The sequence below is a fragment of the Phycomyces blakesleeanus genome (assembly GCF_001638985.1).
Source record: "Phycomyces blakesleeanus NRRL 1555(-) unplaced genomic scaffold PHYBLscaffold_1, whole genome shotgun sequence".
Lineage (NCBI taxonomy): Eukaryota > Fungi > Mucoromycota > Mucoromycetes > Mucorales > Phycomycetaceae > Phycomyces > Phycomyces blakesleeanus.
The window spans coordinates 3,562,011-3,585,457 of NW_017265134.1; the positions used below are offsets into that span (position 1 = coordinate 3,562,011).

A 23,447-nucleotide genomic window follows, 5' to 3' on the forward strand; every position below is an offset into this window, starting at 1 on the left:
TTTTTTATTTATTTTTTATTTATTATTTTTTAATTTTTTTTTAATTTTTTAATTTCTTCTTCTTCCTTCTTCTTCTTCTTCTTCTTCTTCATTTTACATATATAATTCCAATTCCAATTTCAATTTCAATTTTTATTTTTATTTTTATTTATTTTTTTATTAAAATAAAAATTGAAAAATTGAAAAATTAAAAACAAAAATCAATTGAAACCCTCTTTTCTTTTTTAAAATTACTCTATCCAATCAAGACCGACCAAACGATCAAAAAAAAAGCAAAGCAAAGCAAAGACGATCAATATCATTTTATAGATATCAACAACAAAAGCAACAAGAATTATATATAATATAATATAATATATATATATATATATATATATATTTATAAACATTTTGTGAATTATCCCTCATGTCACCTTGTCCAAACGATTCAATCTATCCATCCTCTTCAGCAGCACTTTTGTCATGTACAAACACCAGCCAATTAGCAGACCTCTGTGCATTTGCAGTCCCAAATATCTGGGCTGGAACATCCACCGGAATACACAAGCAACAACAACAACAAAATTCATTTATTCATCCAAAACGCCAAGGAACCTTTAAAGTCTTTTGTCAGCAACTCATCAAAGCAACCCAGATTTCATGCGCATGCATTGTCTTGGCACTCTACTATGTCAACCGACTCAGGGAAGCATATCCATTTGTCCAGGGCTCAATTGGATCAGAAGTTCGACTATTCACTACAGCACTAGTACTGGCCAACAAATATCTTGATGACAATACATTCACAAACAAGGTAAGAAATTAAATAAATAAATAAATAAATAAATAATTAATTAATTAATTAATATTAATTCAATTCAATTCAATTCAATGCAATATTTTGTTTGTTTTTTTTTTCTTTATTAAGACTTGGGCAGATGTATCACACATTCCAGTCCATGAACTCAATATAATGGAAGTCGAATTCTTGTCGGCCCTCAACTATCGAATCCATGTCCCTCATCAACAATTCTTCTCCTGGGCAACCCAATGCCAACAATGGATGCCATTATCTTCATCTCACCTGCGTCCAATCAAGATCCCTAGTCGTCTAGCCCACCTCAAACCCATCAGATACTCTTCCTCTACCTCCTCCTTAGCACAACAACAACAACAACAACAACAACAGTCTCAGGTACACCATACACATCAATATACACAACAACAACAACAACAACAACAACAACAAATGCCAGTATCAATGTCAGTAATGTCAATAATGTCAATAATGCCAATATCAATGCCACCCACAATGCCACTGTCCCACTCTCTTCCAATCCTACCGTCCTTAAAACGATCGGCACACCAGGCATCAATCACGGATTCAAATTGCTACAATCCCGAGCAGATTACCAAACGACACTTGCCAAACACACCGCCGTCAGAAACATTCTCTCACACCAGTCTGCACACCAGCACATCTTCGATATACTCCAATTCTCTCCAGTCATCAAGCCAAAATCCACTCTGGAAACCAATCTTGAGCTGGTCCTCATCGTCACGTCACTCTACTCCAACCACCACTCCTCTGCCAACCATGTCTCTCTACAGCTACTCAACCACATCTGCCGCATCTGCTGTAGCACCTGCAGCTGCTGCAGTAGCGGCCATGTCCACAAGCCATTCTACAATGCTCTGTGCAAGAGTTAGATGTCTTGAAATTGAATAATCTTTTCTTTTCTTTTCTTTTATATATACACAACATCATTTTGTACATAGCATTCTACCTCTTTTCTTTCTTTTTTTTTTCTATATTCCAAAAAAAAATTGTATACTCTTTTTTTGTCTTTTATCTATCTATTTATTATTACTATTACAATTTACAAAATATTATTATTATATATATACACACACACACTACACTACACTACACTACACTACACTGCACTGCACTGCACTGCACTGCACAAATGCACGTACGCATTATATGTATATATAAATGAAAATAAAATAAAATATAATAATTATTGTTATTTATTTATTTATTTATTTATTTCAATTTATCCATTTCTTTATCTATTTATTTATATATACAATACAATACAGTGCATGACATGACATAGCATAACATAGCATAACATAGCATAACATATGTACATTTGTTTGTATTTATTTGTATAAATATATTTATAAAATTCCAAGAGGTTGATATACTGATTAATAGTGATATTAATGATAATGGTAATGGTAACCAATTGATTAATTGATCAGAATTGTACTGAAAAGAATAATGATAATAATAATAAAAATAATAAAAATATCAAAACATTCATATCAATTTCGGCTATTTGACTGTAAATTGTAAACTTTTTGATAGGATACACAAATAAATAATATATATATATAAAAGAATCAAATACATAACTTTTGTAGTTGAATTTCAAGTCTAAAGAAAAGCAAGAATGAGAGATGAAGATTTGTGTATATTGTTTTTTTTTTTTTTTTTGGTTATTACTATTATTCGATTGATGACCGACCAAGGTTGTATTCATTAAGACATTCATTCAGACATTCATTCATTCATTCAGACATATACAAACTTTTCAAATAATAAAAGTAAAATACCAATCGAATTCTCCATGATTTGTATTCTTGTACAACTCGGCTTTGGCCAGAATTAAATCTAAATCTAAATCTAAATCTAAATCTAAAAAAGAAAACCTCTTGCTTGTTGTTTCGATAGAGCTGCCTGTCTTGCTATTTTATTTTATTTTATTTTATTTTGTTTATTTATATTAATATTAATGTATCCGATGATCTTTCTTGCAATTATATTACTAGTATAAAACTGTTGGTATTACTACAGTGATAGTTGAACAAGTATTTGTATTTGTACACATATTATAATATATAATAGACCCAGCTTGTGGATTGTTGTAAATCTGTATGATATTTGACGCACCTTTTTGGACTTTATATATCCAGCACATGTATATTTTCTTTTTTGTACAACAGCACTTGACCGAACCTGTATCTTGCTGGTCTCTGTACTACATTCAAAATACAAAATATATATATATATATTTATATCCTTTTTTAGATTTACGCATAGTGCGTGTGGTAAATGACGGATAGAATAACAAAAAAAAATTTTTTTTTTTAAGTACAAGAACCCTTGTTTTTTTCTTGGGTATACACAATATATATATAATTTATAATAGCCAAATATTATCATTAGTATTAGGATGACTATTCCTTTATTTTTATTTTTCGGGGGGAAGACGGAGAAAATCAAAAATCAAAAATCAAAAATCAATCAAATTTATATATTCTTACTCAGTGAAACCCCCTCCTTTTTTGTTTTGCTTTTTTTTTTATATATATGATCGATCAATCAATCAGTGCTATTATTAATTGATTGAGTGATTGTATGGGTAAATAGGCGATGTACATCTAAAATGATTAAACAATCTTACCAACATCATGACGCAAATAATAATAATAATAATATAAAATATAAACAATTTCTTATGTCAGTTGATCATCTTTTATGTAAACCAATATACCATTCTTGGCATCCTTTTCTTATATAAACCCGGACCAATCTTTTCCTTTCCTTCTTTCTTTTATTTTTATTTTTATTTTCACTCCCCAATATATATATATAACCTTGAATAAATAAAGAAAGAAAGAAATATATAGCACTCGGCACAAAGTACCATGAATTACATAATAATTCGTTTACTATTCGTATCTTGTTATTCACGGTCTGCAGTTCTTTATAGAGCAATAAACGTGCAAAAAAATATATGAAAGTTTAATGCTATAAAATAATCAGCCATGGGAAACCTTATAATTTCCTTTTTCTTCTTCTCTTAAACTTAATAATGCTATTATTTAAATACGTTGCATAATACTAATAGACAATTGTCTAGACTTGGTCTTCTTTGTATATAATCATACAATCTTAAAATACATAACATCTGTAATAGCCAAATAGCCAAATAGCCAAATAACCAAATAGAGCAATAAAGAGGTTCATTTTCATAAACATCGGCTGTACTGTACACAAAACAGACAAATAAATAAATAAATAAATAAATAAATCATTTTCCAGAGTCTAGCAGGTGTTTCTATTACAGATGAGTGCAAATATGTAATGTGTTTCAAGTATTAACTCACACGCATACACAGACAAGCGCACAAACGAACGAACGAACGAACGAACGAACGAACGAACGCTCGCATGGTTGCATGGTTGCATGGTTGCATGCACGCACTAATGTATAGCATCGATAAAATAAAAAATGACCTGATTGTGATATCCAATCCAATAGGTTTATTTCTATCTTTCTCCCTGTCTGTCTCTGTCTCTGTTCTTTTACACCAAGACTTATTTCCTTTTCCCTTCTATCCGAGCTATACTCAAAAATGATAATAAAAATAATACACATCTTTCTATCTTATTTTTGTATTTTGTACACAGCCAGATGGGTTACATTTCTTTTTCTTTCTTTGTTGTTGTTGCCACGCTGACAAATCAAAATGTCTCATTTCCAGAATATTAGCTTTTTTTGTCAAATTAATACTATTAATTATAATTATGATTATCATAATAACAATTCAACTAGTGTTGGCTTTTATTTTTTATTTTATTTTTTATTATTAAAGGGAATCACAGACAATTTACCTTGTATTCTAGTGTATTCTAATGTATTGTATTGTTTGATCACATACCATTTCTTTTTTATATTATTTTGGTATTTATCAACTTGAAACAATTAGGCTTCTTGTACACCACATCTTTATTTATTTACTTATTATATAAAAATAAATATCATTCCAAATATTTATATATATATATATTTAAAAGAATTTCAAACAACAAACCAGAAACAACACCAATAATATAAATACCATGTGTCTAGAGCTTCTTTATTTTTACCCATTTGTCTGCAACTGAAAAATATTAATAAGATTATGAAGAAGAAAAAAAAAAAAAGTCAGGTTGGAGGACAAACCAAATAATAATCTTTTAATTCAACTGGTTGTGATATGATGAGTATAAGACATCTTCTTCTATCTCTCTCTTTTTTGGGGGGAAAGAATAATAAGGTATGTCTCCTTGACTCTTGTGTTTTCTAACCTGATTCTATAGTACTCTTAATACATACCAAGTCTTCCCCACCTCCTTCTTTATTTCTCTCATGATCATTACAAGCTGTAGGTATTCTTTCTTGAAATTCTTCTAAAAATCATAACCATAGTAATTACTTCCAGACCTATTCTGTAAAAAAAAATATATATATATAATATAAATTTACACCTAATTCCCCAATTGGTTCATCCAAAAATAAATAAATAAATAAATTATAAGCAGTTTTATCAATATGCTGTTATTATGATCATCATAATAAAAGTCTCTAAATCCTACCGATGAATAAATTGACAAAACAAACAAGAATCTGCTTTGGAACAACCCATTCATTAGTACAATCAATATAATAATAATATGCTATTGGTGTCTGTAGCATACTTGTTGATCCAATACACATCGATCGAACACACAACAAAGTGTGATTTCATACACCTGATGAAAGTAAAATTTATTCGCAAAAATAAAAACAGTTACTTGATAAATACAATCAAGTATAAACTTTATATAATAAAAAAAAAAAAGTCATATACATACATAATATCTTGTCTTTATTTAAACATGCAGTCTCACTTGTTCATATTCGGCACTTTGGCTGTAAATAGTCGATTGACAGAAACAAAAGAAGTATATATATAAAATTGAGGGGGTTGAGTGTAGAAAACTACTAAATCTTTCAAGTGGTGTGATTAATTGAAAAAATATAATATAAAATTAAAAAAGAAAGTGAAAGTGTCAAGTGTTCCAAAGTATTCAATCGAATATAAACCCCATATACTTTTCTTATTTCTTTAAATTCTAAAATAATAATAGCTATAATTATAATAGGTCTTTAAAGATAAAATCAAGCATTTACGCCAAAGCTTACGAAAGAAAGAACCCAAGAACCGGATTCTTGGTATTGTAATATGTAAAAGACAACAACACCAACGACATAGAAACTATATTTTAGAGAGGAAATCAACTTACAATAAGTCGTATAGATTGTCAGAAAACCAAAACCAAAAAAAAAAAAAATGGGAGAGAACTTTCGATCAACCGTAGTTACGCTAACAAGATGTCTTAAACACAAGAGAAAACCAGAATCTTGATAGAAGTATCTCTAACAAGGCCATATTATGGTTTCAGTAGGTAGATATCACAACCCAGATAGATTAACAAGCTCGTAGAAACTTATTAAAAAAATTGGTGTTTTGGGGATAAGAAATTTTATCGATGAAACATCCCCTTAAAGTGTGTGCTGGCAACTGGAAATCGGGCAATACTACTACGAGGTTGATATATCCTATATAGTACACATCTTGTAGAGCAATATTGATGAAAAAAAAAACAAAAACATTACAGACGAGTGTGGTGGTACCCAACACCCACTTTTTTTTTCATTTTTTGAAAGAACGTCGATCGTCACTTGAACTGCTTTAACGGAGTTGAGTTTCACAAGTTCCTTTTCAGTGAAGAGGACTAAAGTGAATGGAGTCTTCCATTTACTTTTCACATCTCTTGTAACCTTTCATCATTGACGTGTACGCCTGCATAAAAAAAAAAAAAACTAAAGAGAAAAAATGCGTGACTATTCTTATATGCATGTGACTACTAGAGCTAAAGGCTATGAAAAAAAAAGCAAAAAAGTAAACAAAAAAGGACGCAAAAAAAACAGAAAAAGACGAGCGACAACGATGCGAAACCTTATTTACCATCAAGAACTACGATTCTGCTCATGTGAATAGCTCATTAGCTTATATATAACTCTCATAATGTTCTTGCAGAAATGAGTTTGTCAGACCATTGCGCATTAAAGATCAATTCCATAGTTTTCTCATTCAGCCTGACGTCCGATGTTGATTCGCGCATCCTTTTAACAGCCACTAATGATAGAAAGCAAGTGTTTTTAGGGTAAAAACCAGAATGCACACGCGTTTAAAAATTGTTAAAGTCTTGAAAGTACTTGGCATATATATGTACAGTCGATATCTGATTAATTTCTTAGAAATATAAAAGAGTTTTGACTATTACAAGAACTAGGAGCTTTGCTCCCCCCTCCCTTTGGGGGGGGGGGGGGGGGCATTGGGCTACGTTAAGTTCTATGTAACTGTTCCCTACTGGTAATAGTGTACGGCACACAATTACCAAGTAGTATAGGTTTTTACATTTTATTTTAGTGAGAAATAGCAAGTAAATTAGAGAACACGTGACCGATTAGAAGGGCTAAATCACATGATCTCTAATTTCATCCTGTCTTTCTAATATGATGATAATATCTAAAGCTTTATATATGATACCAAAAAGTATATATACGTTTTAATATTAAAAAATATAGGATACAGAAGAAATACAAAGGAAGGCTTTACAAAAGCTTGATTTTATTTTATAGAATTTTGTAAAGCCTTTCAGAAGGAAACTACTATGCCAAGATATCTCGTTACACGCTTGATAGTTATTTTCTTTTTCTTTGAGCCTCGATCTTTCCAAGCTGTTTGCAGATCGGGGTTTATTATATTTTGCAGGAAGATAATTTAGTTTATATTAAAGTACTCAAAACAAACCATCCAAACAAACAAAACTCCCTCAAAAACAATTGTGTTCCTTTCTGAACACACGATAAATACAGGTACTTGTTCTCATCTACAAAGAAAAGTTATATTAAAGTACAGTGGTCCCTCAATAATTTCAAGGCCAAGTGGGAGTTAAATGCCTCGAAATTATCAAAGTGAAATTAAAAGGGGTTGAAATTATCGAGAAGCTACTGTACTTTATTTATTTTCCCTTAACAACAGCAATACTGAGAGCATATTCCATTTAAATAAATAAACAATATAAGCTTAAGATTGTTGAATTGATTGCTGAAACAAAAAATCGTTTGCTTACAAAAAAAAAAGAAAGACTATTTTGATCAAAATGTCAAATAAGGTACAGAAAATCAACTATATATCAAAACTGACCGGGTACATAGCTTATACATATATAAGTAACCTAATTAGACACATTGCGATCAACCATATAAAAGTTATTTGACATCAATTGCTCAAATATTGATCAAACTATCTGATTTATTCACTCTAAAAAAAAGCAATTTACTAGTAAAGCCTGATCTATTTGCACCAAAAAGTCCGTATTTGATGACACTTTTTCTCAAGGCATACACCTAAAAAACATTAATTTTTTTTCTACAAAGTAAAGTTGTGTAGAACGCTAATCCAGCATGTTTAGTACTTGTCTGACCAGCAGCGAGTCAATATTCGTGGAGATATCAATAGATTTAAAAGTGATAATACCGATATTTCTACTACAAGGTCTTGTTTAAATCTCAGATATTAAAAGGATATATGCACCAAATATTATTCGACTGTGTGATTGTAAATTTTGTAATTAATTAGCACAGAACATCACAAAGAATAATAGTGAGATAAATAAAAAAAATAAAAAATAAACACTATATAGGTTTGTTATTTCTTACAGAAAATTCCAATTGATATATATATATATATAGCAGCCAGAATATCTATATAACTAGACAAGGTATATACTTTATAAATTACTATTATTCTAAAGGTCAGCTGGAACAGGAACAGGAACAATGGCAAATCCAATAACAGGGAAATGAATAAAAACTTCTAGAGATGATTCCTGATCGATATGTTTTAAGACAACTTCCTGGCTTGTCAAATGCACAAGTGATCCAACTACAGGGATCTTCCCAGTGTCTACCGGAGTAACAGACACAAGCATGTCAGTCTTCAAGGAAGTCCCAGTTGGCTTAACCTCTCCCTCAAACTCCAGACCTTCCTTCTTAGCAATTTCAAGTGCCTCTTCTGCAGAAATGCTTGGCATACTTTTGATCCTCTCATAGTTTCCAATATTGAGAACACGAGCCTTGTGTGCCGCAAGCTTAGGGAAATTTTCCTTTAGCCAAGTCTCGCCCATAAGTCCTCCAGCAAACATAGTATCGGTCGCAAAATGGAAATCTGCCATTGAAGGAAGCTGGGTACCCAAAACCCATTCTTTGCTACCTTGGTCGTTCTCCAAGAGCAGTTGCTCGGCAACCTCGAATTGAGCCTGGATCTCAAGTTTCAAAAAAGGAGCAATTTCAGCCATTTGGGCAAAGTCAATTTCTTTTCCAAGGTAAGCAGCCCGGTCATTTGCAAAACCCTCTGGGAGCTTCATGGAACCGCATTGAGAGACGAGTGCGAAAAGTAGTGTACTGTCGGTCCATTGGCTAAAGGCCTTACAAAGAGCTTCTGTGGCCTGTCCCGATCGGGTAGCGGGATAAAATGAGGGTTCAGGGTATCTAAGATCAGATAGATGTAATTTCAGAAAAAGTAGGTCAATGACAATGCTGTCTTGAGATATATTTTGTGGGTTTACCTTTTCTCAAGTTCAGCAATAATCACCTTTGTATCACAAAAGATGTGGTTATTGATTTGGAGAATTGGAGTTTTACGGTAGCCACCATCAAGCGGTCTGCGTAGAGGACGAGGCTCAATCATGTTGATCAAGACTGTCTTGTAATCAACCTTCTTGTAGTTGAGATCCCATGCAATCTTTTGGGCGAAGAGTGATTCAGGGTACCAGTGCTATTCGTGAAAAGAAAAAGGAAACATGTTCAATATATGATTCAAGTGAAAAACAAGTTCTGTTTCTTTAGCTTTTTTACCAAAATAACGCTAGGAGACATGGTAAATGAGAGATACTCTGGGAAGAAAGTCAAAAAATTGGGTGTGGTATGTAATAAATCTATGCAATATATCCATTTATAATGTGTATATATATATTAATTTACAGCTTTTAGTTTTGTGATTTTCGCTAATTAAGTTGAATTAACTACTTTTGATCTGTGAGCTGGAAAATTAAATCGCTTACGTTTATTGCTTTTCTATGTTTATTTTCGCAATCGATACGCATAAACGTATATACACAAATGTATGCACACACACAGATATATATCACATATAACAGAATTTTTTATTTTATACAGATAAAAATAAACAAGGTATTAGGTAGGCTAAAGAAGTTAATAAACGAATTGCTGCTAGACCAGTATTTACCCACAGAATGACTGACATGTAAGTGGTCCCGATAGACTCTTGATAAATTGTGTCGAATTCTGTAGAAGTGATACACACGCTTAAAAGGGCATTACAGGCAATCCAAACCAAGTCCAAATGGGATCGGAAAAAGTGGTGGTAGTCACCTTGGGTTTAGTGAAAAGACTGAAAGGGTATTAACCTCAATTAGAAATAAAAAGTTTATTATTATGGATGGTGTTGGTATCGGTATCGGTGACGGTGACAGTGGAAGTGACAGGATTGCTTAGAATTCTTTTGCCACGTCTTTCTTTTCTTCTTCATCTCATAGCACACAGCTCTTTCGCACTTATCTCACTTTGGTCGTAGAAGACGATGTGAAGAATTAGTCAATATGTAACGGTCTCCCTATATGTCCTACCTACCCTTTCGACCACTCTTTCAAACCATCATCTTTCACTTTAAAAAATATAAAAATCTCAAACACACCATATAATAAATAAAATCCAAAACAAAAGTTACGACGTCATATTTTCTTCACAGCAATAAAAGTTCACCAACTCTCTTGAGCACAAGGATCCCTACAGACAATTTGTTCTCGCATAGCAAAATACTCCTTCAAAACTGTGAGTTAGTTTGGTAGGCAATCAAAAAACTAATCTGTTTAATTAAATGGCCCATTCAGCATTGCTCGAAGAAAAATATCCTATCTGGCCTTTAAAATAAGATCCTGGCGAAAATATCTTACGAGCAAATTGGTGTTATACCACTCGAAGATTATATATTTGGTTGTTCATTATCTAGCTAGCAATGTATATTATCACTCGTATAAAGTCATGGTATATGTTTAACATGTAAATTGCTTATATGTGAAATCAAGTATTCCAGTCTACAGTTATATTCTAGCTCACGCCAAATGGACTACCACCAACAACGCATATACTTTGTATGTCACGCGAGATGCGAAGAATGATAATGTTATTCCAGTACTAGTTGCTCTTCACGAAGAAGTTAATTATGCTAAAATTTTAAAAACTATCAATTTATGTGCGATGGTCTACGTAGGGTTTAGGCTCTTGTCCACAGTTCTGATGATCTCTATCAGTGGCCCCTATAGTCTAAAAGACAACAACGTGTTTGATGCTGTTGCCAATTCATTTTTGGTACATGCAAGTCCGACTTCTTGCGCACTGGGGCATTTATGTTTAATTAGTTGAACTTCTCTCTATTATATTTATTTAAATTATCGCAAAAAATGATGCCAAAAAGGATTTCAATACACAGCAATTTGTGATCAATGTCCAAAATATCGAAAAATATCTTAATATGTTTTTATGAATATAACCGTTTTGATTTGGGCTCAAAAATAATAACTAATACTGATATTTTTAATATTATTTTCATGTACAGTCAAAGCTCGGTATAGTGATATTCGATATAGTGATAATCGCGATATAGTGATAATTTTTTGGAAAATTTGGGCCCGTGCCTGCTTATTATCACTATTTTTCGATATAGGGATAGTGATAAAATTTGAATCCACCAGTATCACTATATCGAGCTCTGAGTTTATTTTTGTACTATAAAAAATAAATGTAGTATATATTTTATTTAGCATTTTAAAGCAAGCCCAGTTTCTTAGACAAAATACTATAAATCCTATTAGAAAACAGTAGTCACTCACAGCGGCATTAGAAATATCACTAAATAATTCGCGGAGTAAGAAAAAAACACGCTCGATATAGTGATAGTGATAAAATTTCTGTCCACCATCCATATCACTATATCGAGCTTTGACTGTAATTGATTGGGAATAAGGGATTCAAAGCGTATCAATATATCTGATGTATATTTAAATATCACTCTATTGGCTGAAGAGTATAAAATTGATTTCAAGTCTCATAGTAAGATTGAATACAAATATTGTGCTTTATTGACTAAACAATAGTAAGGGCAGGTTACTCAGAGTTTATGTACATAAGTACATCTGCTAATAAAACAACATAACAATGAATAAAGAGAAATTCAAACTATCACTGCAGATATTTGTTATCTTTATAAAGCATACTTTATTACAAACATCTTATTTATTAAATTATTTTACAAACCAAGTGAAATTATTCTAATCTTTGTCTTCGTTTAGTATCAGAATTAGGTAATTAATACAGATTGGATGTACCCTCCCATTTGTATTCAATAAAATGGCTTTCAACAGATTTGAATTAAAATATCATGGAACCATTTTGAAGATCTCTTTTCCCGTCCTTTTCTTTAAAGACCTTACAGTATCTATGGGCAAATTCAATGGCACTTCATCCAAGTCCCCATGCCAAAAATCTAATTATTATGCTTGTTTTGTTTTAGAACACATATTACTAGTTGGATTGAGATAGCTGTTCTTGATTACTTTAGCCCAACTGGTTATCGGCGCTAGCATTATTCATCTACTCAGTGACAATATGTCTAATATAGATATTATTATATATATTATTGGCATGATAAATACGGCTACTGTATGCTTTTACCATTTTTTATATCTAATACAGTTAGCTTGTGGCAAAATACAAGTAGTTTGATTTGTATGCTTGGATTACAAGCATAGGTGATACTCAAAGAATTTAATGATTCAGAAAAATATTTGATCCAACTGCTTATATCAAATTATTTTTGTGTTTTACAAGAAAATGAAGGTTACAAGAGACTCTTGCCGTGGATAGATATATCTTTTACTTGTGAACAAGGAAAAAAAAAGTTTGGCGAATAACAGTATTTGAAGTTGACTCTGATATTGCTGGTCATCCCAAAATATTTCATTATCATTCATTGATGTTAGATATGCATTTGACGTTAAACTAGCTATTTCGCTTAATTTTTTTTTGACTAATCGTGAAGTGAAGAAGACAGGTCAATGCTTAAAGATGATCAAAGATGATTTCCAGTGCAGGTTCTCTACAGTCAAAGCGAAATTCCAAGTGGAGCAGTGTTTTCCAAAGACTCTACTCGTTTTTGTCTATTAGATTCTCATCACAGGAAAAATACGCTATTAAGATTTACTTGCGCAAAAATCTTTTGTCTAAATTTGTAATGTATAGATGTATAAATCATAAAATATGTATATATGTTTATATGTTTATATTTTCATATTAAAAATGTACCGTATTACTTCTAGCTATTTACTAAGCTTTTAAATTATTATTATTACTATTGTTGTTGTTTGTTGAAAATTGCCTTTTCATTCTTGATGTCCAATTTGCCATATAGCTCTGCAATCCGCTTCTCGTAATGAATCATGGCCTGATGGCGCTTGAGCTTGAAACTCGGTGTCAAGATATCGTTCTCAGTTGAAAATGGGTCGGTTTCCAGATAGATGGCTTTGGCCATTTCAAATCCAAGCAAGCCTCCTTTTTTAGCTGCGTAATTTAGCTGAGTCAAGACGGCTTCTTGAATGGCAGGGTTGTCACACTGACCCTGATAATCAAGGGTTTCTTCCGGAACAACTTGTTGTGCTAATTTATTCAATGCGACTGGATCTGGTACAATTACAGCCACCAAACAGGGTTGCAGCGAATCGCCGTGAACAAAGATCTGAGACACAAGCGGTTCTTTGACGTAAATATTTTCAATTTTCTCAGGAGCAATATATTCTCCCTGAGCCAGCTTGAAGATGTTCTTTTTGCGATCAATCAGTCGGAGACAGCCACGTTCATTAATTGCGCCAACATCGCCAGTGTGATACCATCCTTCGCTATCCAGTACCTCTCGAGTCTTCTCTTCGTCTTTGTAGTATCCAATAAATATATTTCTACCGCGCACACACACTTCACCACGAGGGAAAGGTTTGTCGGTTGACAAGTAATTCATATCTGGTATATCTACTAATTTGATTTCATTTGCTGGGAAGGGCGCACCAACATGGCCAGCTGTGTACTCTGTGAGATCCTGTCCGGTTGCAGCTGCAGATGTTTCTGTTGCACCATAGCCTTCGACAAGTGAGCACCCAAGAACGATTCGCATAAATTGAAGAATATCATTGGCAATTGGCGCAGCACCAGTAATCATGGTACGAACTCTGCCACCCAGCACGGACTTAATCTTGTTGAAAATCAGTGGATCCCAGAATGCGTGGTTGACACCACCACCGCTTGAAAGACGCTCGATTTTGGCCGAAACGGCTTTACGAGCAATAGCACCCTTGATACCAGGAGCTAGTATTGTTGCCTGCGCAATATTGCTGTAGATTCGATTCAACAAACGGGGAACGATGATCATAAAGGTTGGTTGCAGTGTCTGGATGTCGTTCATCAATAGGCTCATATCGCCGCGGAAATAACCAATTTGTGAGCCTGCCAAAATCAACATCCAATCCGCCAAACGTGCAAAAATATGTGCCAAAGGAAGATAAGAAATACTGATGTCGGTTTGTTTTGGGCAGTAGCGCAAGTATATTGCAGACACAGAAATCACACAATTATCTTGGGTTATCATGGCACCCTATGGTTATTATAAATTTTTTAAGGAAGAAAAAAAAAGAAATATTTATATATATTATTATTAATTGCATTAGAGATACACAAATATATAGGTATTATATATATATTATTAACTAACCTTTGGTAAACCTGTTGTTCCACTTGTGTACATAATACAAGTTAGGTCGTCTGGTGCTGCACAACGATGAGGTTTCTTCTTTGTCTCGCCTAATTTTTCTACCGCTTTGAACTCGACCAGGTGGATGTTCTTTTCTGCAGCCATAGCAATAATATCGGTGTCTAGAGTAGATATGATGGAACCAGGACCCTCGAATGGATCTAATGAGATGATCACCTTGAGACTGGGGATTTTCTCGCTTATTTTTAAGAGTTTTGGGATATGTTCGATTGAGCAAACGACAATCTGAAGTTCGGAGTGATTGATCGCATATTCAACAGCTTCGGGACCGAGTGAGTCGTATAGTGCCACAATAAAGAGTGAATAGGCACTACAGGTGATATCTGTAATAGTCCACTCAGGGCGATTGACAGACCATATTCCAACTGGATGGGCTTTGCTGTCTTTTATATTCAAGGTGTTTTCGAATAAGTCCAGAAGACCAGAACCGAAATTGTCGATTCGATCAGAAACTTCTTGGTAAGTTTCCCACTCATAAGGACCATATTCGCCGGTCTGTGCGTTTATTAATGGACGGCGTCCGAAGCATGGCTTATTTCTCGATATGGACAAACCTGAGAATTATAAAATTATATAAAATAAGAATTATATTACATTATATTACATTAGTATTATAATACTAGAAATTTATCATATGTATATTTTACCATTCGCAAAAATATCATAAGTTGTTTTTATCTCTGGCTTTACAGATTCAATGAGTTCAGGAAAGCTTGAATTTCGGTAGATGGCTAAAAACAATAATAATAAAGTTAAAGATTGTATATTTATACAAGAACTTTGACTATGTTTGTTAGCTGTACTGTATTTTCTTTACCTGTTTGACCAGGTCTCTTAGAATCCGGGACTTGTATGGTTTGGTTGTTGAGGTCTATAGGCATCATAAAATTTGAGAAAATAATAATAATGAGAAGAACGAGGAAGTAATTAATTCAAAGGCTTTTATAATAAAATAAAAATAAGCTTTTTTTTTATTCTTCTTCTTCTTAAATATTCAACACCCCAGTTGAACAAGAATTACAAAGTTTAATATAGTGCACCATTTCCATAAATTATTTAGAAACTATCCGAAGAAATAATAATATTGTACACTTTCCGATTAGTATTTGTTCGTGTGGAATTTTTATCATTAGCTCAGGATTATTGGTAAAAAAAAAACAAAAAAAACCTTTAGTGTGACAAGCTATAGAAACAGACATGACATTTGTTTAAAGATTTTGCTAAACTATTTGATGTTTTTTTTTGGATATTTTATTATTTATTTATGAAGAAACTTTTTTTAAAAAAAGGTAGAAAAAAAATTGATCTACCCGACTTGTAGGATTATAGACAAGCCATAATGAAAAAATCTTTCTTTAATTCATAAATTCCTAAAGTTAGGTACAAATTGACATCACAAAACCAACAAAGAGAAGTGTAGACATATATCTAAACAAGCCAAGTAGTAAAAAAAAAAAGAGCTCTTTTCACCCCAGATATTCTAATGTATCGAGCTCAAGAGCCTGATATTAATAAACCCCGATTTTTTTTAAATGTAACAAAAGAAAAACAAAAAGGGCTTTGTCCATGCACGCCTTCCAAATTTACCAGCACACATTCTGTTAGCATGAAAAGCGGTATTCTAGGATCTGGAGCTTTGTAAATCCTTGTGCAAATTTCGCATCAAACAAGATCTTCAAAATAATTTTCAAAGTAATATTTATATTAATGTATCTGAACAAATATGCCAGTAGTATCCAGCAAACCAATTGACAATTATTTTTGTGTTTAGACTATCTTTTTAGAGTAGCTTTTATATTTTAATATATATATATATATATACTTGGTGGGGGAATCATACCCACTTTTTGAGTTCCACCTAATAAATAGGCTCAGAATTAAAAATGATCTTGTAGTTTTGGTTCAGATTTTTTTTTGGTTGCTATTTTAATTAACGTTTAACTTTCTTTTCTTTCTTTCTTACGGTCACAATCATGACTCTTTAATATATCTTATAAGAGAATAGCTGCTTAACACAGCAAAGAATTAAAAGCCTAAAAAAGAAAATTCTTGGTAGAGTAAATGGCAGCGATTTACAGACTTTATTATCTTATGCTAGTCAAAAGCCATTTATACTACTTTCATTTGATCAGATATATATAATCTCTCAGCTAATTTTGTTTTGTGGTTTAGTTTTCCAATACCAAAAGTAACTAATGTTCCTCTCTATGAATATGAGATTTGTTTCTGCAATTGACCAGATTGTCCCAACAGTGTTTGAAATCGGGCGAAGGTTGATATTGTATTACATAATATAGATTTCTCTATCTCTCTCTCAATAACAAAATACCTTTCTTTCTATTGTATGTGAGAATAAGGGATGCTTCTTATCGAATATTGAATTGGAATATTAGTATAGTTAATTTTCTCTATGGATAAATAAAGATATTCTTATTATTATACTGATACTACACAGAAAATTACATGTTTTTATATATATTTATATATATATATATATATATCAGGCGCGTGTAGTATATTTTGATTATTGCCATACACCCACAAAGAGAATTCTTTCTAATTAAACTTGATTTGTCACCTTGGAAAACTTGGTATATATATATACTATTGGTACACAAGAATGGCAGTAGTGTCAGAAAAAAATTGCCCTATCTAATATTGTCTCATCTTGTCAAGTTTGTAACTTGAAAGCATCAAAGGAACCTTGGAGAAGAGAAAGTTTTCTAATGGGTTGATTAATTGATCTTTAGTATTGTTATTTGAAATTAATTTATATTATGTTTTGATTTGTTCTAATATATGCTCTTCTATCAGCTCACCAGCTGCTCTACATTTCTACTTTTTGTTGTTTTTTTTTCTACTATTGAGATCTGGAGATCTGGAGATTTGGAGATATTTAATATAAAGTATAATACAAATTACTGGTACTCGATTGTAAACCAAAATAATCTGCTTCAAGCTTTGCGATTTTAAGTAGATTTACGACTGATATTTCTCGTGCTCAAAAAGAGTTTTTGTCCTCGCGGTTATGAGTTGCAGGTGTAATTTGTAATTGACATTTGAAGTAGGAAAAAGAAACTGTTTACGGCATTTATTATGAGCTAAACATGTTCTTGTTCCTGATTAATATCAATTTACAGTCTCAAGCACTAACTACTGTGTTTGTATCTATGTCTGTGGGTATTGTTGTTTTATTTTGGATATACACTTTCTTGGGGTCAAATATTAGGTAAATCCTTGTACTAGGGATTCTGGATTGGGATATTAGTAATATGTATTCAATTGAAAATTAAAGAAGAATTATAGCAATATAAAGGCCAGTGTTCATGTATCTTTTATTTGATCTCAACATTTTTTTTTTATATTTGATTAAAGTCGTACATGTTTGACAATATTTTGTTTTTTTTTAAAGTCCTGGCTTCAGCTCAACAGTACGGGTTTTAGGATCTCCAGTAACATTGTGTCGAGCAACCTTTTTCAGCAATTCAGTGATAATCTCACGGTTACGCTCGTTCTTTTTAATGCGCTTCCTGAACCGCATTAAGAACTCCTTGGTTGTCATTCTCTCGCCTCGAAGTGTCTCGATAACCTCAGCTTCAGTAATCAAGTCCTCATCATTTCCAGTAGAAGGCTGTTGTTGAGAACTACTACTTTCACGAGGCGAGTGATGCGACTTATGCTTGTGTCTGGCCTCATGACTAACGTCTTCAGCCTTTCTTTTTTTAAGTACAGGACTTGCTTCACGCGCACTAGCCATATTATTACTATTAATACTGCTGCTATTGTTGTTGCTGCTGCTGCTACTGCTACTGCTGTGACTGTGATTGTGGTTGATGTTGTTGCTGGCACTAGGCCCAACATTTGCTCTGTTGGCATCTTCTCTCTTGATGTACAAGGAAGGAGAACCGGGTCGACCAATTGGCTTCGAAAGACCTTCCTTTTTTATCTTTGTAGCCATAGCCTTCTTGGGCATCATTGGTTTTACCGGAAGCACGGGCTTTTTCTTCACTGGCAGCACAGGCTTTTTAATACTCTCGGTCTCTGATTTGGAGTCTTCTTCTTCCACATCAGATCCGAGTTCTTCAGCCTGTCCATCACATCAATTCAAGTCCCCGATTATTATTATTTATGTATTTGTTTACTTACACTCGAAGCATATGGATCTTCTTCTTCGTCACTTTCATAAGCCCGGTTCTTCTCGAGATCACGAACCAATTTGCGCATTTGCTATATATATATATATATATATATGTGTGTGTGTGTGTGTCCAAAATGAAACGTGTGGGTTGGTTCGTAAGATTGATAATAATAGTAATAATAAAAAAACATGTCCTATAAACCCAACAAGCATTGCAGCATATATATATATATATATATATGTGTGTGTGTGTGTGTGTGTATTACCTTGCCCTCTGAAGTAAGTCTGTTCATATCATCATTAATAGTCTCTCGAGTCGCTTCTCCACCAGGTACATATCCTCTTGTTTCTTTTTTGACACGCTCTTTACTATCTTTGATATCTTCATCTTCAATTTCATGTTCACCACCACCCTCTTCATCATCTTGGAACACATCATCAAAGTCAAGATCATCTACATCAGAGTCCTAGAAATTATGATACATATATATGTGTGTGTGTATATTTAGTTTCGTAAATGACATTTTGTTATGGTTATTAACATTGGTTTGGTAATAACTTACATCGCGTGCACGTGCTTTTCCAGTCTCATCATCCGATCCAGCCAATCTTTTTAAAATAAAATAAGGTGAGCCAAGACAAGTCAAGTTGAGACAAAAATGATAATAATAAATTTAAACTCTTGGGCCGAGCCATATATATTTACGAACAGTCGAAACCAAATAAGAAATAAAGAAAGAAACATCCCACAAAGCTTTCCATTTTTTTTAAAAAAATAATAATAGTAATAATAATATAGAAATTAAAACTTACGCTCCATCACCATTATCGACAATTTTAAATTTCTGTTGTCGGCCAGCTCCGCCTTCTTCAACTGCTTCTGCTTTATCACGCTTCATCATCATCCAACGATTCTGCTCACGTTTTTGCTGTTTCTTTAGCTGCAAAAAAAAAACACAGAAAAGGTAGTCGATGTTTAGAAAAGGCTATAATAACAATACCAAGAATTACATGATACAACCTTCCCATTTATATATATATAAATAATAATAATAATAATTCATTATTACCTGCTCTTCGGCTTCTTCGAGTGTCAGAGTACGATAGGTTCTTTTAGGTTGGAATTTGTACCATCTATCAACAGGAACCACCTTAAAACCGTTGTCTGTCAAGACAAAGAATACATAATCTGATCTTTGTCCACCCTCGAGAGTGCCAGTAAAGCTGTTCTGGCCATCGTAATCTTCGAGTATCCAAGGTTTTTGTTCTTGTTCCTTTAATTCTCTAGTGTCTTCTTTGGCAAGGAAGATTTGCTTTGTGCGTTTTTTGAACAACATTTGTTTATTTCTTGTTGCTCCACCCATTGGGGCAATCAAAGATGTATCGGCACCAGTCTTGGGACCATGTTGCTGCTGCTGTTGTTGTTGTTGTTGCTGTTGTTGTTGTGGTTGATTTGATTGACTTGATTGACTTGATTGATTTTGTTGATTTTGTTGATTGGGATTATAGTTCTGAGCTTGTAAAGGGGGAGAGGATGAGCCAGCCTCGTTGTCTGGTTTTGTAAAGTTTCTTTGGTATGGTGTATAGTTGTTATCTTTTCGCTGGAGCTTTACTGGCAATGCAAAGGATTTCATGTCTACAGTCTTTGATGTTTTAAAGTCCATCAGGTGATTCTTCCCTCGCTGCGCGGATGAAGAAAGCTGGAAATCGTTGTATGGGATGGGTTGTGGTTGAGGTGGAGGAACTGGCATCGACTGGAATCCAGATGAATGATTGGCAAGATGATTATGATTATGTACATGACGCTGAGCTGCTGGTGTACCACGTCCACGTCCACGGACAGGTGATCTTGTGGTGTTGTAAATACTCGCCATTTTATTAAATACAATAAATAAAATAAAATAAAAATAAAGGCGATGGACTAGTATCTGGTGAATCTCAAAGGCTTTTTACTTTTTTCTTTTTTTTTAATGTATATATATATTTATAATGAAATTATAAGCAAACAAGTCAAACACAGAATGAAAAGATATATAAAGATCTTAGCTGACAAACTCACTCACTCGCTCACTCTCTTTCTCTCACACTCAATAAAAAAAAGCAAAAAAAAAAGAATGAAGTTTGAAAGGACCGCAATAGAGAGGGGGGTTTTTTTTATGAAAGGGGGGTGAGAAAATGGTCAATAAACATACGACGCAATCCAAACAGTCACATATGTATAATTCATCCTCTTAGATTATTATTATTAATTTTTCTTAGTTTTGAAATGAAATTTTATTTTGCATTGAAAACAGACTGACGAAAATTTGAATTTTTTTTTTACTATTCAATACAAACACAAAAAAAAGATATATTTATGAATATTTGAACAATGCAAGACAATGTTTTTTGTGCACATAAAGATGTGGAGTCTTAGCTTACCTCCTGCATAGCAGTCTTCTTGGCAGCGCTGTTCTTGCGGTCGAGGATGGCTTGACGGCTCTTATCGATCTTAAGGTTGGTGACAACAACCTTGGAAGGGTGGATACCAATGGGGACGGTGGCACCGTTGACCTTCTCGCGGGTGACACGGTCAATGTGGATAACCCACTTCTTACGGTAGACCTGAACAATCTTGCCCTCGCGGCCCTTGTAGGTACCACGGACGACCATGACCTCATCGTCCTTGCGAACGGGAATAGAGCGAGCCTAAAAGAGCAAGAACAAGATTTAGAAATAAAGAAAAAAAAAACAAGCAAAAAAACAAACAAAATACAGGTACATATATATTTCTCTTTAGTTTATTTCATTATTTCTTATCCTATACATAAATTTCTCGATAACCTCTTTCTCTCTCTCTCTCTAAATGATAAACGTATAAAGAACACCTACACTGTGCTTCTCTCTCAATTCCTTGGACAAAGGAGCGCTCATGATCTTGCGACGGATGCTAGAGGGAGCGGTGAAGTGGGCCTTGCGGCTCTTGCTACGGTCGGAGCTGACGTCTAAAAATTCACCCAAAAAAAGTTAAATAAAAATATACATTTGTAAAAAAATTCAATTGACAATTCATCATTGCAATTGTCAGACTCGGTGACCCAAAGACTATTTTCGTTGTGGTCGGGAAAGTGTAGAAGAGAAAGGATGTGTACTAGAGTGGTTGAATCGTCTTTTGTGTGATGGCGTTAAGAAATCTTAAGAAGAAAGACATGGTTGCGTTTTTTTGTTCTTTTGGCGAGAGTTGCTGACGGGAGTGTTTTATTGGTTTACAAGCCAATAAAATGTAAAAAATGTAAAAAAAAAATAGGGTATAGTGGATCCGGTTTTCGTAGGTCTTTTCGTAATAAAAATCATCCAATTTTCGCTACCCCTTGGCGCGTTTTGTTGGTCCACAAACTAGGGATATCCTTTCTCTTCTTTTTCCCTTCCTTTGGAAATCGCCTGGATGTGTGTGTAGTGTGTTGGATGCGTATATCTTACCAGCAGAGAACTTCATCCTGGCTATTGATGGATGGAGCGAAAAAGGAAGATCTTTACAGCAACCTGCCCTTGCCAATGCCAAATCCACCCGCTATGAGAAGTCACGTGACCTATCCGGACTCCTACTGGGTCCTAGCAAAAAAAGGTGTATCCTTGGTTTTACAGTCCGACTTAAATGAAGCCATTACAAATATCGTTTTTCTTTATTCTTTTATTTTATTTTATTCAACATTTCTCTATACATTTTCTGTTGTAAATTCTTAATAACCGTGAATATAAAATATTTTGGTTGCGAGACACTAGTATTTAAGAACAAGATTAATGATTTTATGCTGTGTGCTTTATACCACGTATATGCTATATATTATTGTGATATGACATGAGAATACATTGTAAAATAAAGAACCAATGTTTAGGCAAATGTGATTTATTTAATAAAACAAAGAAAATGGACCATAATATAAAAAGGTTATTTTGATTTGCAATATTTCGAGTACAAAGCACATGTATACTTATATATACACCTTCACAACACCTTCACAACACAATCACAGCAAATATCTCAATTGAGTATTCAAGCTCTAGGCCTTTAGGGACCAAGCACAAGATTCTGTAATTCATAAAACTAGGGAATTTTTTTTTAGGAATTTTTTATTGATAAAAGTAGAAAAGTCATTACCTTTTAAACACGTCTCTTTACAGTATTTCTTTAAAGAAAAAAAGAAAAAATATTGGCCTGCTTTTGGTACAAAAACAAGAATATTTTTTTAAAGTGGCATAGCGACGATTCAATCTATATAAATTACCTTTCAATACTTTAATAATAAGCCATATAAATATATACCACAATATCGATACTCAATTCAACAAATAACTTGCTGCCTGTATGTATGTGTGTATATGGTACTCAGAAATACAAGCCGAGTAATGGTCAATACAGGAAAGTAAAGGTAACATAATAGATGAGCAGTTAAGAGTTAGTTTTCTGAGCTTATGAATATATTCATCTTGTTTCTTTTTCTTTTTT

The 23,447-nt window shown here is 33.3% G+C and overlaps 8 protein-coding genes across 8 annotated transcripts; 3 read left to right on the plus strand and 5 right to left on the minus strand.

The window, feature by feature from the left end:
• Positions 1-604: 604 nt before the first annotated feature.
• Positions 605-1,024, plus strand: PHYBLDRAFT_8100 (cyclin; the record flags this gene model as incomplete). The annotated part of the gene is made up of 2 exons (XM_018443603.1): positions 605-793; positions 908-1,024. Coding segments are annotated over 2 exons (306 nt in total), but the record flags the coding sequence as incomplete, so codon positions are not given.
• A 7,653-nt stretch (positions 1,025-8,677) lies between these two features.
• PHYBLDRAFT_138892 (hypothetical protein) lies at positions 8,678-9,806 on the minus strand (the record flags this gene model as incomplete). Its single annotated transcript, XM_018430099.1, has 3 exons — positions 8,678-9,419; positions 9,497-9,705; positions 9,786-9,806. The coding sequence occupies 3 exons, from the start codon at positions 9,804-9,806 to the stop codon at positions 8,678-8,680; spliced, it is 972 nt and encodes a 323-aa protein (XP_018299384.1).
• A 377-nt stretch (positions 9,807-10,183) lies between these two features.
• Positions 10,184-10,445, plus strand: PHYBLDRAFT_138893 (hypothetical protein; the record flags this gene model as incomplete). The annotated part of the gene is made up of 2 exons (XM_018430100.1): positions 10,184-10,194; positions 10,274-10,445. 2 exons carry the CDS (start codon positions 10,184-10,186, stop codon positions 10,443-10,445), a joined length of 183 nt encoding a protein of 60 aa, XP_018299385.1.
• Positions 10,446-10,965: 520 nt separating this feature from the next.
• On the plus strand, positions 10,966-11,493 carry PHYBLDRAFT_69845 (hypothetical protein; the record flags this gene model as incomplete). Its single annotated transcript, XM_018442174.1, has 3 exons — positions 10,966-11,009; positions 11,036-11,318; positions 11,425-11,493. The coding sequence occupies 3 exons, from the start codon at positions 10,966-10,968 to the stop codon at positions 11,491-11,493; spliced, it is 396 nt and encodes a 131-aa protein (XP_018299386.1).
• A 164-nt stretch (positions 11,494-11,657) lies between these two features.
• PHYBLDRAFT_161959 (hypothetical protein) lies at positions 11,658-12,592 on the minus strand (the record flags this gene model as incomplete). The annotated part of the gene is made up of 5 exons (XM_018434539.1): positions 11,658-11,735; positions 11,840-11,952; positions 12,133-12,145; positions 12,440-12,492; positions 12,532-12,592. 5 exons carry the CDS (start codon positions 12,590-12,592, stop codon positions 11,658-11,660), a joined length of 318 nt encoding a protein of 105 aa, XP_018299387.1.
• A 638-nt stretch (positions 12,593-13,230) lies between these two features.
• On the minus strand, positions 13,231-15,704 carry PHYBLDRAFT_184589 (hypothetical protein; the record flags this gene model as incomplete). The annotated part of the gene is made up of 4 exons (XM_018438957.1): positions 13,231-14,646; positions 14,764-15,377; positions 15,471-15,554; positions 15,641-15,704. 4 exons carry the CDS (start codon positions 15,702-15,704, stop codon positions 13,357-13,359), a joined length of 2,052 nt encoding a protein of 683 aa, XP_018299388.1. The 3' UTR covers positions 13,231-13,356.
• Positions 15,705-18,134: 2,430 nt separating this feature from the next.
• PHYBLDRAFT_157115 (hypothetical protein) lies at positions 18,135-18,718 on the minus strand. Its single transcript, XM_018433568.1, has one exon. The coding sequence runs from the start codon at positions 18,578-18,580 to the stop codon at positions 18,230-18,232; it is 351 nt and encodes a 116-aa protein (XP_018299389.1). The 5' UTR covers positions 18,581-18,718; the 3' UTR covers positions 18,135-18,229.
• A 2,655-nt stretch (positions 18,719-21,373) lies between these two features.
• On the minus strand, positions 21,374-22,436 carry PHYBLDRAFT_138896 (hypothetical protein; the record flags this gene model as incomplete). The annotated part of the gene is made up of 3 exons (XM_018430101.1): positions 21,374-21,649; positions 21,833-21,945; positions 22,421-22,436. 3 exons carry the CDS (start codon positions 22,434-22,436, stop codon positions 21,374-21,376), a joined length of 405 nt encoding a protein of 134 aa, XP_018299390.1.
• Positions 22,437-23,447: the final 1,011 nt, after the last annotated feature.